Source organism: Nothobranchius furzeri, chromosome 6, assembly GCF_043380555.1.
Source record: "Nothobranchius furzeri strain GRZ-AD chromosome 6, NfurGRZ-RIMD1, whole genome shotgun sequence".
Lineage (NCBI taxonomy): Eukaryota > Metazoa > Chordata > Actinopteri > Cyprinodontiformes > Nothobranchiidae > Nothobranchius > Nothobranchius furzeri.
In genome coordinates this window covers 77,120,320-77,134,467 of record NC_091746.1, presented here as the reverse complement: position 1 = coordinate 77,134,467, position 14,148 = coordinate 77,120,320, and the positions used below count along the sequence as shown (strand labels likewise).

The following is a 14,148-nucleotide window of genomic DNA, read 5'->3' as shown; positions in this document are numbered from 1 at the left end:
TTGACTGGTGATTTTTCTTTAAATTAGTCAAAAAAAGACACATTTTAATTTAATCTGTCTACTAACCGAGATAAAAAGATTTGAGAAAAAGTTTATTTGAATACATTTTTATAATAAATATTTTCTGGACCACTTGTTCACACTCGTACTGCTCATCAGATCCTACTCCAAAATGTTCAAGGGGAAAAGTCACCTTTTGCAACCTTTTGTGCTGCAATGTAGGTCTCTACTGACCTTTATGAAAACTCTAAATGTGGAGAAAAAAACATCCATCCCTTTTCTGTCAGTGTTCGGTTTCAGGAATTATGTACTGCTGGAGAAGCAGCAGCTCTACTTTGAGCCCCTCCCGGCTGTTAGAGCTCAGTAGCAGCTCGTCCATGGGGGCACTGCTCTCCCTGACTTTAAAAGGGAAAAACATCTAAAGAGTAAATAAAACACAATATATATATATATATATATATTCATATATTTACTATAAATGTGTCAGATTTCCCTAATTGTGTGTGCCTACATGGGAAAAGGGCCCCTGAATTGCAGCTAAACAGCCAATCACATTTGGTTGCTAAGGAGAACTGGAGAATTTTGGGTCAGTCAGCACCTGTGAATTAAATGCCTCTGGGGCTCTGACTGGCAGTGCCCCAGCTTACAGAAAACCACCTGCAGCTAGCTTCACTCTTTGTCACTTGCTCATTCACACACACTCACTGTTGGTGTACAGCTTAAATCCTAAATGTAGCTATAAATTGTGTTTATTTGCTACAATTTTATTGGATTATGTTGTATAAAATAGCACCTCTAATTGGATGTCTATGCTGTGTTACTGTCATCTACTGGACAAGTTGAGTATTACACTTTGATGTGCCCAGCTTTGAGCAACAGAATAATTGATTGCCTTATCCACACAGCAGGTTTTTCAAAACAAATATCCACCCCACCCCTACAAAATAGCAACCACACTACCTCATTTTTAGAAAAAACTCCATCTACACATAACCACATATGTGCATTGTTGGGCACATTCAAAGGCATGCCAAACCAGTAGGTGACAGTAGTTCCCCCGAATCCTATCCATTTCATTTTCCTGCTCAACTATGTAAACAGGGCTTCTTGCATTTATTTGAGAATTATTATAATTACACTCAGCTTTATCTGCTAAATGAAAAAATTTACTTGACTTGACTTTACTTTGGCCTTCCCTTGACCTTCGTCACCACTCTCTCCTTATTCTACTCTTTCTACTTATTCTGCCTTTCCCGCTATCACCACTGACTTCCCTTTTTCTTATTCATTTTCTCCCTCCCCTTCCTTACATTATTACTTTTTATCAAAATTTTTCATATTTTTCTGTCATTTTAAACATATTTTTAATCATTATTTTTAATCTTTTTTATACTTAAACATTTTTTTGTGAAGCGCCTTGGGATTTTTATTTTGAAAGGCGCTATAAAAAAGACTGGTTTTTCTCTTTCTTTTACTTTACTTTACTTTGCTTTACTTTACTTTGAAACTGCTTATTTGGATGAGAGAAATTAATGGTTGTTTTGCAATTGTAGTCATTGTTCAGCTGTTTATTTTAATACTTATGGACTAAGACAAGAAAATTCCACATATAGCTCTTCCTCCCCAAGTTGTTTTTCATCAGCCGCCACTTTCGGAGATTCTTAGCTTATAGCAGCCTGATGGTGCTGGTGGGTGTGGCCAGCTCCAGCTTGATTTTTTTGTGACAGAGCCTTGAAATGGCTCATTCTGGAAGGTACTGAAAATGTCAAGAATAAAACTGCTGAAGTTGCTTAATGTGAGAGGTCTTTAGTGCAAAGAACTTCATGAACATGTTTGGTATCAACCATAGAACTGTCATAAGTTAAGGGGGAAAAAGTCTTAATAGGTTCACTTTAACATTCAACATTTGTGTTTTATTTTTATTTCTTTCATTGTTGTGTAATTATTATTATTATTATTATTTGTCTGGAGGTTGTTTGACACATCTCAAGTCCAGAAACACTTTAACATGATGTTTAATTACATATTGACAGGTTCCTACATTTTATTCTGCAGCTGACCTGCAACAGGTTTATGAGGCAAAGAGTTTAAAGAGAGCGTTGTGTTTATGATGTTCTTGAAAGACTGTTTAACCAACACGTAAAGTTTTAGAGAGCAGAATGAGTGCTGACTAAAACCTGCCGTGCAACTTCTGCTTATTGTGTTAAAAGCTAAGCTACACATCAACTAGTGGAAGTTTTGTTATGACAGAATGAAGACTAGAGATTTATCCACTCAGGACTTGTTTCATTTTTGTGATGGATAAAAAAAATCTGAAAGAACAAACAGTTGGTGTGTGCTTGGCCTACTAAGGTAATCACGTAAAGGGTGTTAAGAAGGAAAAAAAAGAAAGGAAACTCTTAGGCCACGGCATTGAGTCCATTTAAAGATTAAAACCGTTATTGAAAAAATTCCAGGTCGGCTTACGAACGTACAACCCGCCGTCTCCAGCAGGGCTGATTATTGAAATAAACGTACACACAAACACACACAATCTGGAGCAAGTGGAGCCCTGTTGTGTGGCGATGCTGATGACGCGTGTTGGATGGGATAATCTCTCCAGATGTACTCTCACCCACAGAGAGGTGAGGCTCATTTGCCCCTACAGAGCTCACTGTGGATTTTCCACTCACAGATAAAACGCCTCATTGCTGACAAGTTCACTCCTAAAAAATGAAACAGAAAGACATTTCACTTCTGCTTTGTGTAGACAAGCAGGATCAATCACTTTTATATAGTAAATACGTGTTAATCTAAGTATGACTCGTGCTTTCTTAATAGGGAGAGGTAAGAAAACAGTTTGGAAAATGGCTGGACTGAATCTGTGGGAAAACTCTGAATTCTGTCTCCCTCCTTTGGTAAAAAGCTGGTGCTGCAAGCTGACAGCCTGGCTGTTTTCAGGTCCAGCAGCAGGTTTGATGCCATATTTGTTGTATATTTGTGAATAATGGTAAAATTAAAAAAAATTTACAATTTTTTCTGAGGGTTTAATGAAGCGCTCTAAACACAAAAGAATTGGTCATAATTAAAAAATGACTACAAAATAAAACATGGAAAGTGGTTCTAATAAAAACATTTTATTACTGTAATTCTATTTGAACAGGAAATTTAATTTTTCTTCAGCAAATATGATAATAACGTGAAGGGTTTAATATTTCACTGTTCAAAATTATACTTATGTAGCTTTTAAAATCTTTAGGGAGACACCTGGAAGATGGTTAACACATAAATACTAGTTTTCTTGTATCATATCGTACTGTATCGTACCGTATCGTATCGTACTGTATCGTATCGCATCGTATAGTATCGTATCGTATCACATTGTATGGTACCGTATTGTATCGTATCGTACTGTATCGTATCGTACCGTATGTACCGTACCGTACCATGCCATATCGTATCGTATTGTGTTGTATCATACCGTACCGTATTGTACCGTATTGCACTGTATTGTATCGTACCGTACCGTATCGTATCGCATCGTATCGTATTGAATTCAGTCATTAAATCACATTCTTTGCTTTTATCACCTGCAGTTATTTATTCTTCTGTCTATTTCTGTCAGCCATTGTATTGGTCAGTGAGGTTATTTTTTATGCTTGTGCAGAACTTTGGTTCACCTGCTGGCAGTTGGAAAGTGCCATATAACAAAAGATGATGATGATGATCATGATCAAAGTAATTTATGTAAACAGAAATAGGTTATACATATAGGTATATATACTCCCATACTTACACTAACAGATACACATATAAGTATATACACACCATCCACATACACGCACATGAATATGACTAAAAAGAATTTGCTTATATTATTGCTTAACCTGCGTACTAATCAAATATTTAATTCCATCAATGTGACTATAAACAAAATTTATAAACACAAACATATTCACCGAAGTTAAGTTATTATACCGTAGATCATTTCATAGCCCGTGATTAAACGGATCAGTATGAGCATAATAAGTTCTTTAGTTTACAACTTAAAATGCCTTTTTGTATAGTTTTTATTACTTGTTGGTGTGTTTTAAAGGTTGATCCTCATATTTCTATAGAGTATAACATGAAAGGTTGAATTAGTGAGGAGTAAATGAAACATAAAGCCGTGAAAATTAACGAATCTTTAACTTTATATGGGACTTCCACTTTATATAGTACTCTTCACAGCATCTTCTTTCTCCAGTTATCTTTGCCGTGCCGTGTTGTAATTTGGTGTTTCTGATAACTAGCCCCTTATACTTGTCAGAGTTGCTCACCCCCATCCCCCCACCCCCACCCCCGTCACTAAGGTCTGCTGACCATATACTGCTCAAAGTCCCTAAAAGTAAATATAAAGATCGTGGGGTTCGCCTTTGCTGCTCCCAAACTCTGGAACGCACTCCCTCTGGTGGTACGCCAGGCTTCCTCACTGGCACAGTTTAAATCCAGCCTAAAGACACATTTCTTTCATTTAGCTTTTGGCCAATGATCGTTCTTTTATGCTGTGCCTCTCTTCTGTTTTTACTGACTTCTGTTTTTATTGGCTGTTTTAACTCTTGTTTTGATTTTAGGTGTTTCTATTTTATGACAGTTTTTAATTTGTGTTTTATGTTTATGTATGTGAATTTGAATGCTTTTTAGGTTTAACTCTGTGAAGTGCTTTGGTCAGCTGACATGCTGTTTTTAAATGTGCTATATAAATAAAATTGGATTGGATTGGATAACGATTTCCTTCATTTTGAGTGAAAGGTTTTCCTACATTAAAGCATTCCTCCTTTAATTCATTAATATACACATTTATTTTATTATTCATTTCATTTTACTTTAGATGAAAACATTTTGTGGTTAGATCAACAGTGATTGGTTATGTGGGAAAATCATTACAACATACCTGGATTTGTAGCGTTCCATTTCATTGGATGGATAGCAGCCTGTTCGGTGCGGATGTGTTTACCTGGACCATCAGAAGGAGGCAGTGTTGGTCAGACCATTGGAATGTTGGGTGATAGTTTTCCCACTGCACATGCTTCCAGGGACTGACAGCATTGTCATTTTCACATTTTTCTGTTTTTTAGCCTTCGGGGCTGCAACTTCCCATTAATTTGACTGCTTACAGCTTAATTTTTGTTTCCTTTTAATGTATCTGCCAGACCTTTAAGTAGTAGAAAATAACAGTTCTTGTAGACTAGAGGGTTTGTTTAATTTTATTTTTAAAATTAAAATAATCTCTTCTCATCCACAAAATATTCTGATTTACAGTCGATGTCAACCCATCAGCAGGATTTTACACCAAATCTGAAACCTAAGGCTGTTGTCTTTCTTTAACAAGTCTTTTTTTATTATTTATTTACTAAATGATTCAGATTTTTGATGATATACAGTTTATGGCAGTGTTTGTGTTAAAGTTTTTTCCACAAATGACCCTAACTTCACCTGGGAGCAAAAAATAAATAAAGTAAGGCAAATCCTAATTACCAGACATAATAAGAATAATAAGAATAATTTGTAGTAGTTGTGTGTTTGCAACAGCAATATCAAAGTATTATTTTCTTTATTTGTCTAACATAAGTTTCCAGAAAATTTATCATTGTCCAAAGCAAGAGTTAGATCATTCATGAGGGGATGTTTTGGACAGGTATGTGTGTGTGTGTGTGGGGGGGGGGGGGGGGGGGGGGGGGGGGTTGGACAGTGTGAGCGACAGCATGAATTAATGCTCATTAGTTTCAACCGTCACAAATCACAAGCTGTTGAATCAGATTCAGTTTTCATGTTTTTGTGTGTTTTCTATAAATATGTGTGACCTGGATTGTTTGTGATGTCAACACAACAGCTGTTAAGTTGGCAGATTTTCAGCCAGGTGATAAAACACACCCGGAAGGGAAAGACACAACCAACGCTCCTTCTTTTAGAAATGAGCTGATTATTGAGGAGAAAGCCTATTTTTAGACAGTGAAGCAAAAAATAGTAAATATCTATGAAGCAGACAAAGATTAGTGTCATTTATAAAAAGACAAGTTTGTGTGTTGATTTTCACGGAATAAAAACACTTCTTCATTGCTTTTATCTACTTTGCAAGGCAAGACTTTTGCAAATGTGTAAATCTGCTGTGTTCGGCTGTTTTGCACAATCGTCTCAAAGTTTTACTGCTGAAAGTGGATTCTAAGCTTGGTGTGATACACAACAGTGTCCAGCAGCAAAATAAAAAATGTTATTGGACATATACTATGAGCAACTGTTTAAAGGTGTACTATGTAAGAATTTTACTGTTAAATAAGCCCAAAGGGAGGTGACACTGAAACAGATTTTCTTCACAGCCAGCCAGGAACTTGTCAGTTTTTCTCTTTTTAAAAAGGCTGAGCTGAAATGTATCCATTGTTTACCATCTGTCCTGCCTTCATACTTCCTGGTTCCAGAGCCAATCATATTTCAGCCTGCAGGGTGACCAAGTCTGCCCTACATTTGTAATTTGACACCGGACAGCAAAAAGCTGCAGCACTGTAAAAAGAATGGAAGCCAAAAAAGGAGTGAGTAAGTGAAAACAAATGACCTTACTCTAATATGGGGTAGAGAAGGCTAGAGGCTAACATTAAGCTAATAATGCTAACAGTCAATTGGACACAATAGTCAGCTTACTATTACAGTGAAATGTATTTATCTGCTTATCAACTTGCTGTGTATGACTCGTCTTTGCTCATCATCTAGAATATTCTGGTGCTGATCCGTAACTAGCAACAGTTGTGGTTTTGATACATGGACTGCAGTACCCAAATTTGACCACATGGTGTCACCCTCACTTCATGCACCTTTAACTTTTGGAGGCAGCCCGTATGAAGATTTTCCCCACAGCTAATGACAAAAATGTCTATCACTCAGTTTTTCAGATACTAAACTAAAACTTGGGAGTCAAAGCGGAAGAAATTTTTACTGTTAACCGTTGAATGAATTGTGTCTGTTAGCAAAGTAACTTGTGAAACATTGGAGGATTAAAACTCTGAGACAAAAACCTAAACTCTATTTCTATAAATCTCATATTTTCAGAGCCTACTGTCACATTGATTTCTCAAGACTTGGGCAGCAGTAGCTCAGGAGGTAGAGAGGGTTGTACAGCAATCGGAGGGTTGTAGGATCGATCCTGGCTCACAGCAGAGAATACTGCTGTTGTGTCCTTGAGCAAGACACTTAACCCACCTTGCCTGCTGGTGGTGGTCGGAGGGACCAGTGGTGCTGTAGTATGGCAGAATCACCTCCGTCAGTGCGTCCCAGGGCAGCTGTGGTGAAAATGTAGCTCATCACCAGTGTGTGAATTTGTGAGCATGGATGGCTAATTGTGTTGCGAAGTGCCTTGGGGGGTTCCAGAAACCTAGAAGATGCTGTAGAAATTCTTGACATTTACCATTTTACTGATCTGAACTTTGTGCTCCAGCAGAGCTAACGGGAGCAGACAACATGCTCTCCACTAGAGATCACGTTTTGCTCCATACATACATCCACTTGCCACAGAACAACAGGGCCTCCCTCATTAACATATTGTTGCCATGGTGGTTCAAACTCAGAACAGAGCGTCTCTCTCTCTCCTGAACTAAGTCATGCATAACAGGGAGGTGTTGAGAGGCAGCAGGTGCTCCAGGTCACTGATGCAGTGAATGAAAATTCTGCGTGAAGCGCAGAAAACAGCAGTGTCTTCTTTAGGCTGCAGTGCTTTGTGAAGATGAGCGACGTTCCCACAAAGAGGCTTCTGGATGACAACGGTAAGACCTGCTATGCAACTTTAAACAGCTCATCTTCATCCTCAGAGCAGATTATACTAAGCTGCTGAAGCCTCTTCTTGCAGAGCTGCTCTTCTTAAGTGGACTTTTCCTCTGCAGAGCGTAAAAAGACTGTGTGACGCTTGTTAAATCACAACAGGCTGATCGTCATTAGTTTATATCTACACTGAAGCGGGCAAGCAACATTTTCCTGGGTAATTTTGTGTTTAAATGTTGAAAAATGTTGTAAAAGCAGAATAAATTCCACGTTTCTAACCATGTCTAAGTATCTGCTTCACAAGATGTTTGAAAATGCCACTACACACGAACCAAACACACTTTTAGCAAAACCTTCGATCAGCACTGCTCAGGTACTTCCACACAATCTGCAAAACTCAGCCACTCATTTCTCCAAACCTAAAACACATTTCCAGACATGAAACACATCCCACAAATGTGCAGCAAAACTGTAAACACTGGCAGAGAAATGTGAACACACGTAAAGCACAGCTGTCTTTTGCACACAGCAACTCAAACATCAACACGCCGGTGTCTAAAGATGTGATCAGACTACTGTGCAGGATAAAAGTCAAAGTGGTTTGCATCTATATGGAAAAATGCATACAGAGAGGCAGAGAAGGATGAGTCCATGTCAGACGTGGGGGACAAGGAAGACCATGAGCAATCAATACTGATGAAATTTGGGCAGCTATTGTCCTCATTCATTGGACAACTATGGGGACAGAAGGACAAAGTGTTAAGCCCAGTCTGAGCAGATTGTGGAAAGCATCATCAGGGCATTTAGAGAAGAGAACAGTTAAATGTTACTTGCATCGCAGCATTTATCATATTATACATTACAATACTATTTTACTGGTTATTTGCAGTGTTGGGAGTAATGCGGTACAAAAGTAATTAATTACTGTAATGCATTGCTTTTTGCTGTAATGTGGTAATGTAAGGCATTACAGGGAAAGAAAATGGTAATATTTACTCGGTACAATTGTCAGAAACGCTGTAATTACAATGCATTTTTAAACCCAGAATCAAGATGTGTTCCTTAAAAATTCAAATAGCGGGAACCCCGAAGAAAGATCCAGTATCTGCATATATTACGTCATTTATGGACTCAGCTTTGCAGGCAGAGAGGACGCCGCGGTAATGGCTCAACTACTCCTGCTGCTCCTGCACACGGCCGCTGTAACATTCACAAAATCGCTCCGCTAAAACAAAATAATTCACTTGCGATCGTTCATATCGGCGCATATTCTCTGGTATTTTGTGCTTTTCTGACGTGCTTTGCCTCAGCTGAGTTCATAATCTGTGCCCCGGTGATTTCAACTCATTACTGCTGGAGCGCCGCGCATGTGAAGATCCCTTTGGCTGATCGTTAGAAAGTAGGAAATCTAGGAAACAGTTTTTTCTGGAAGACGGAGAAAACATGCAGCATGCAGGAAGGTTAGAGAGAGAAAGGGCAGGAAATTATTCAAATAAAATCAAGAAAACAAAACAAAGTGCTTGAAAAGAAAAAAATAGGTAGATTTATCCCCAATACACATTTTTACCAGTGAAAAGCAATAATATATAAGCATTTAATATTTATACATGTGATAGAATCAGATCACCCCAGAAGTCAGTGCCACATCCAGGGCCGTATCAAGGCATTTGGGGACCAAGGCAAATATAGGCTTGGAGCCCCCACCACCTCACTCCCTGATCAGTTAATATAAGATGGCAGCGTGCTGAGAGTACAGATTGTTGTTGTTTTTATTTAATAAACAATCATTTTAAAGCACTGTTATTATATCTGACTGTTTTTAACAGCAATCCTAGCTCAGACACCACATCACTTTCCACATATATGTCATGAGCTCGCTGAAAGTCACATTACCAGATTCATATTGAAGTTGTTTTGGTGAAAGTAACTTAAAGTAATGCAAAAGTAGTGTAATGCCTTACATTTTAAAATCAGTAATATTGTGATGTAATGAATTACTTTAAAATGAGGGTAACAAGTAATAAATAATGCATTACAGTTTTGAAGTAACTTGCCCAACACTGGTTATTTGTAAGTGGTTTGTACCTTTCTAGACTTGGAAGACAACCAAATGACTTGGAAGGACTTTTCTTCCAACAAGCAACAAGCATCACTTCGGACATGAATTTAGAAAAATAATGTCATCCAACTTCGGTGTCAACTTTGATGGATGATAAACATTTTTTTTTAAATGTAGCATATTTCTGGACAAAAATCAGTGGTTGCTTCAACATGGGATCAAACCAGCAACCCATGAAACACAGGGCAAACTCCTGTCCCCTGCACCACCATCACCCATAATCAACATTACTGACCGTGTCCTCCAACTCGGCAGACTTGGGATGATTCAGGTGAACAGAGTGTGAAACTTTGCAGGACTTATGAAGGTCTAGGATGTCAGAATGTTTTTCTTGTGGTGCCTAGCAGGAAAAAAATTGCCTTTAATGTGGATGAAAGACTACCTGACAAACAGACCACAGTTTGTGAGGCTGAAGAACCGCACATCAAACCAGGCGATCATTAACATTGGAGCACCACAGGGGACTGTACTGCCACCATTCCTTTTCACCCTGTACACCTCAGACTTCCAGTACAAATCAGAGACCTGCCATCTACAGAAATACTCAGATGACTCTGCAGTTGTCGGGTGTATCAGAGATGGACCGGAAGCTGAGGACAGAGAGCTGGTGGAGCGCTTTGTGGCATGGTGTGGGAACAATCATCTGACCTTGAAACAAAGGAGATGATTTTAGACCTCAGAAGAAACAGGGTGGAGTCAAACACTGTTTCCATCATGGGAGAAGAAGTGGAGGTGGTTGAGGAATACAAATTCCTTGGAGTTCACCTGGACAACAGACTGGACTGGAGAAAGGACAGCGAAGCCGTTTACAAGAAGGGACACAGCAGACTGCACTTCTTGAGGACGCTTAGGTCCTTCAGTGTCTGTAGCAAGATGCTGCAGATCTTCTACAAGTCTGTTGTTGAGAGTGTAATCTCTTCAGCCATCGTCTGTTGGGGTAGCAGCATCAGAAGCAGGGACCTGAAAAGGCTCAACAGCCTAATAACAAAGGCTGGTTCTGTTCTGGGGACGACTGTAGAACCACTGGAGGAGATAATGCAAAGAAGGATTCTCCAGAGAATCAAGAACATGATGGACAACCCTGAGCATTCTCTTCACAAGACTGTCCGACAACGGAAGAGTGTCTTCAGTCAGAGGCTTCTTCAGTTTGGCTGCAACGCTGACCGCTACTGGAGATCCTTCCTGCCAACAGCCATTGTAATACACAACAACTCTTTGATGACTTGATTATTATTATTATTCTGAGCTACTACAGCAATCGATTTCCCTCTGGGATTAATAAATTATTTTTGAATTGAATTGAAATCCTCTGGACAGACCATGTGGACAAAAACACGATGACGTGGAATGATTCTGAATTACAGTTATGTGTTTTTTCTGTTTTTGTTATCTACATTGAGCACCTCATAAGCAGCGTATTTTTTGTTGAACACACTGACAATAAATGTTCCAATAATTTGATGAATGTTCTTTGGAGAAGTTTTACTTGCTGTGTTTGTGATCTGAACGCAGTTTTGAACAAAGCATCGTTGATTTTGAGGTGAAAGTTTGATTTTGACAGAAAAGTTTGGGGTTTTGTGAATTTGGTCGAAAATGCGTGGAAATTTCAAGAAACGTGCTTTAGCATCAAGAAAAACGGTCCTTCGACTCATAAGTTAATGTTATGTCCACTGACACGATGATTAGTTCAGCAGATCAATTAAAGTTGGACTTGTGTCCAGGGCTCGGCAGCAGTTCATTGCTTATTCATTCAGATGCATCAGAGCGGCTGTCTGATTGCACCACGAGGAGCCCGATTGCACACACTATTACAGCAGCAGTGGGTCATCGTCACTGAAAGGTGGAGGGCGGATCATGTGTCGGTCGCGGTGCTTTCTGTGCCTCTTATTCACAACAGCAGGGCTCAAATAACAGCACCATGCTGGTTTTGCTGTAGATGCTTGGTAGAAACTTCTAGGAGTCAATGTGAATTTTAAAATATTAACGGCATTGAATTCCTTGAAGGAGAAAAAGGAGACACACCCACTGTTCCTCATCTCTAACTGTAACATCTAACAACTGGAAACTCTAATTATCATGATTGTATTCTTACTCCTACATTTACTTATCTCTTGTTTTTATCTGTCTTTTTGCACCAAGTACAGCAGCAAATTCCTAATGTTGTGATTTCTCGCACATAAACCCCTTCTGATTCTGTTTCTGGTACAGACGCCTCTAGAGATGATAGGACTTTGGACTTTGTGAAGGCAAAGGAGGTCCAGGACCATCAGAATCCCAGGCAGCAGCTCTCTTCTCTGCTTTCCCCGCCCCGTCCATCGCCCCGCTGCAAAGGTAGGAGTCAACCCAGAATTTCAGTTTGATGCAAAGCTCATTACAGTCTGGATTGATTAATAATGGTTGGAATTCAGCTGGAAGTGAAGAGTGTGTTTATTCGGCTCAATTATGCGATGAAAGAGAAACAGTTAGAGCTAAACAAGAGGTTGGTGCTTTGGCTGTGAAATGAAAGACGTCTGTGGCCTCAGGTTACAATCAGCTAACTGCCGTGAGCTTCCAATGAAGCAAAGAAGAAGAACAAAGAAAACTGAAACTTTATCCTTGAGTCAGACAATCAGTCAGTCTATCATGGCCGTATTAAAATTAAATCTAACCCAAACAGCAATTTTCCAAAAGAAGTAACACTTAACCTTGATGTTCCATATTTCCTGTCTATCCCATAATCCATCTCATTCTTTTGTTCTTCCTCCCCAGTCAGTCCTCCATCAGATCAGGTCTTCCTCCAGGCAGCAGCCATCTTCCATCAGCTGCATAAAGAGAAGCCGGTCGCACATCAACTCCTACATTATGAGAAAAAGACAAACACAGTCCTGCTTGAGAGTGGAAAGGACACCACACAGAAACAAGCCTACCAGCTCGCCTTCAACACGCTCAAATGTAACATTTACTCTTCCTGAAACCTACAATCTATATTTATAACACACTTTTCATGCTTCCTGGAAAGCCATCCTAAATATGTGGTCTGGCCACGCCCTCTAGACCGAGCTCGGTCGTGGGGCGGGAATCTACGTTGTCCTTCAAACCGTCTCCTCACGCATTTGGTCAGCGCTACGACCAATCAGAGCAAAGAACATGATGCACTCACTGCTGTGGATGTTAGTCAACAGGAAAGTCTACCATACACTGATAACAAAGAAGATACAAATACGTTTTTTTCATAAATGACTTGAGTACCTCTATCTGCTTGAGTCTCAAAGAAAAGTTGAAGTTGAAATTATCCAAAGTCGATGCCAAAGTTGTTCCAAACGAGCGCCAAAGCAGATGCCATCGGTATGGTTTTTCTCTGTCGCAGCTCTGGTGCTAAAGCCTAAATGTGCTTCTCTGTCAGCTTCGTGAGGGAGAGACGCGCCCGCACTGACGGAGACGTTTTGCCTTCTGACTTCTCCGTCTTCTGGGGAGTGTTGCAAAACAATTCCCTGTCAGGACAACAGAGGGCGTAGCACTTTTCTGGGGCATCCTGTCATGCATCTGATCCAAGATGGTGCTTTTACAAACAGTAACAACATTTATGACTTCGCTTTGGCATGAACCACTGCAACATTTTAGAGACCACACTTTAATCTTGGTCCCTCGCTCAGACAAGCTGTTAGCTTATCAGTCAGAATATTTAGTTTTTCAATATGAAGTTGTTCACAAAGCTATCTACAAGCTTCGTGAACAAGATGTTTCTGGGACTCCGCCTGCCCATCCCTTTGCGGTGAAGATGAAATTAACTTATCTCTGTAATGAAAAGCAGTCAAGCAGCAGAACTTCAGTCCCTGCTTGTTGAATAGCACCTTCAACTGTACTCTGTAGATGAAGTAGTAGCCACACATGTTATTTTTTTCCAAGTGAGTGCAAATCACTTGAGCTGCAGCAGATGTCTCTGTGGGAGGAGATAAGATATACACCCATTTAAGTATATAAAAATACATTTTATTAAACACTGTTTACTTTAGGAGCGCTTGAACGTAGCATGGCTTTGGATGTATGTGTATATTACATAAAATCAGTAAAGTGCTATAAACAAATGAAGACATGAAACTGTAAAAAAAAAAGAACTGGACGGTGTGCATCCACTGGCAATGCATTTTAAAGGGAGTATATTGTTTTCATGGTCGAGACAAAACATGTTCATAAAATTCTTTGCACAAAATCACTATCAAATTACATGATTTCAGCAGTTTTATACTTGATAGTTGATATTCTTGACTGCTCATACTGAGCCAGGA

General features: G+C 39.4%; 1 protein-coding gene across 1 annotated transcript in view; it reads left to right on the top strand.

Moving 5' to 3' along the window:
• Positions 1 to 7,400: 7,400 nt before the first annotated feature.
• The window catches only part of LOC107375188 (putative methyltransferase NSUN7), a 30,239-nt gene continuing 23,491 nt past the window's right edge, over positions 7,401 to 14,148 (top strand). Inside the window, exons 1-3 of the mRNA XM_015943586.3 lie at positions 7,401 to 7,769; positions 12,092 to 12,214; positions 12,632 to 12,814. Coding sequence (XP_015799072.3) covers positions 7,730 to 7,769; positions 12,092 to 12,214; positions 12,632 to 12,814 — 346 coding nt within the window. The 5' untranslated portion in view covers positions 7,401 to 7,729. The remainder of the gene's footprint in view (positions 7,770 to 12,091; positions 12,215 to 12,631; positions 12,815 to 14,148) is intronic.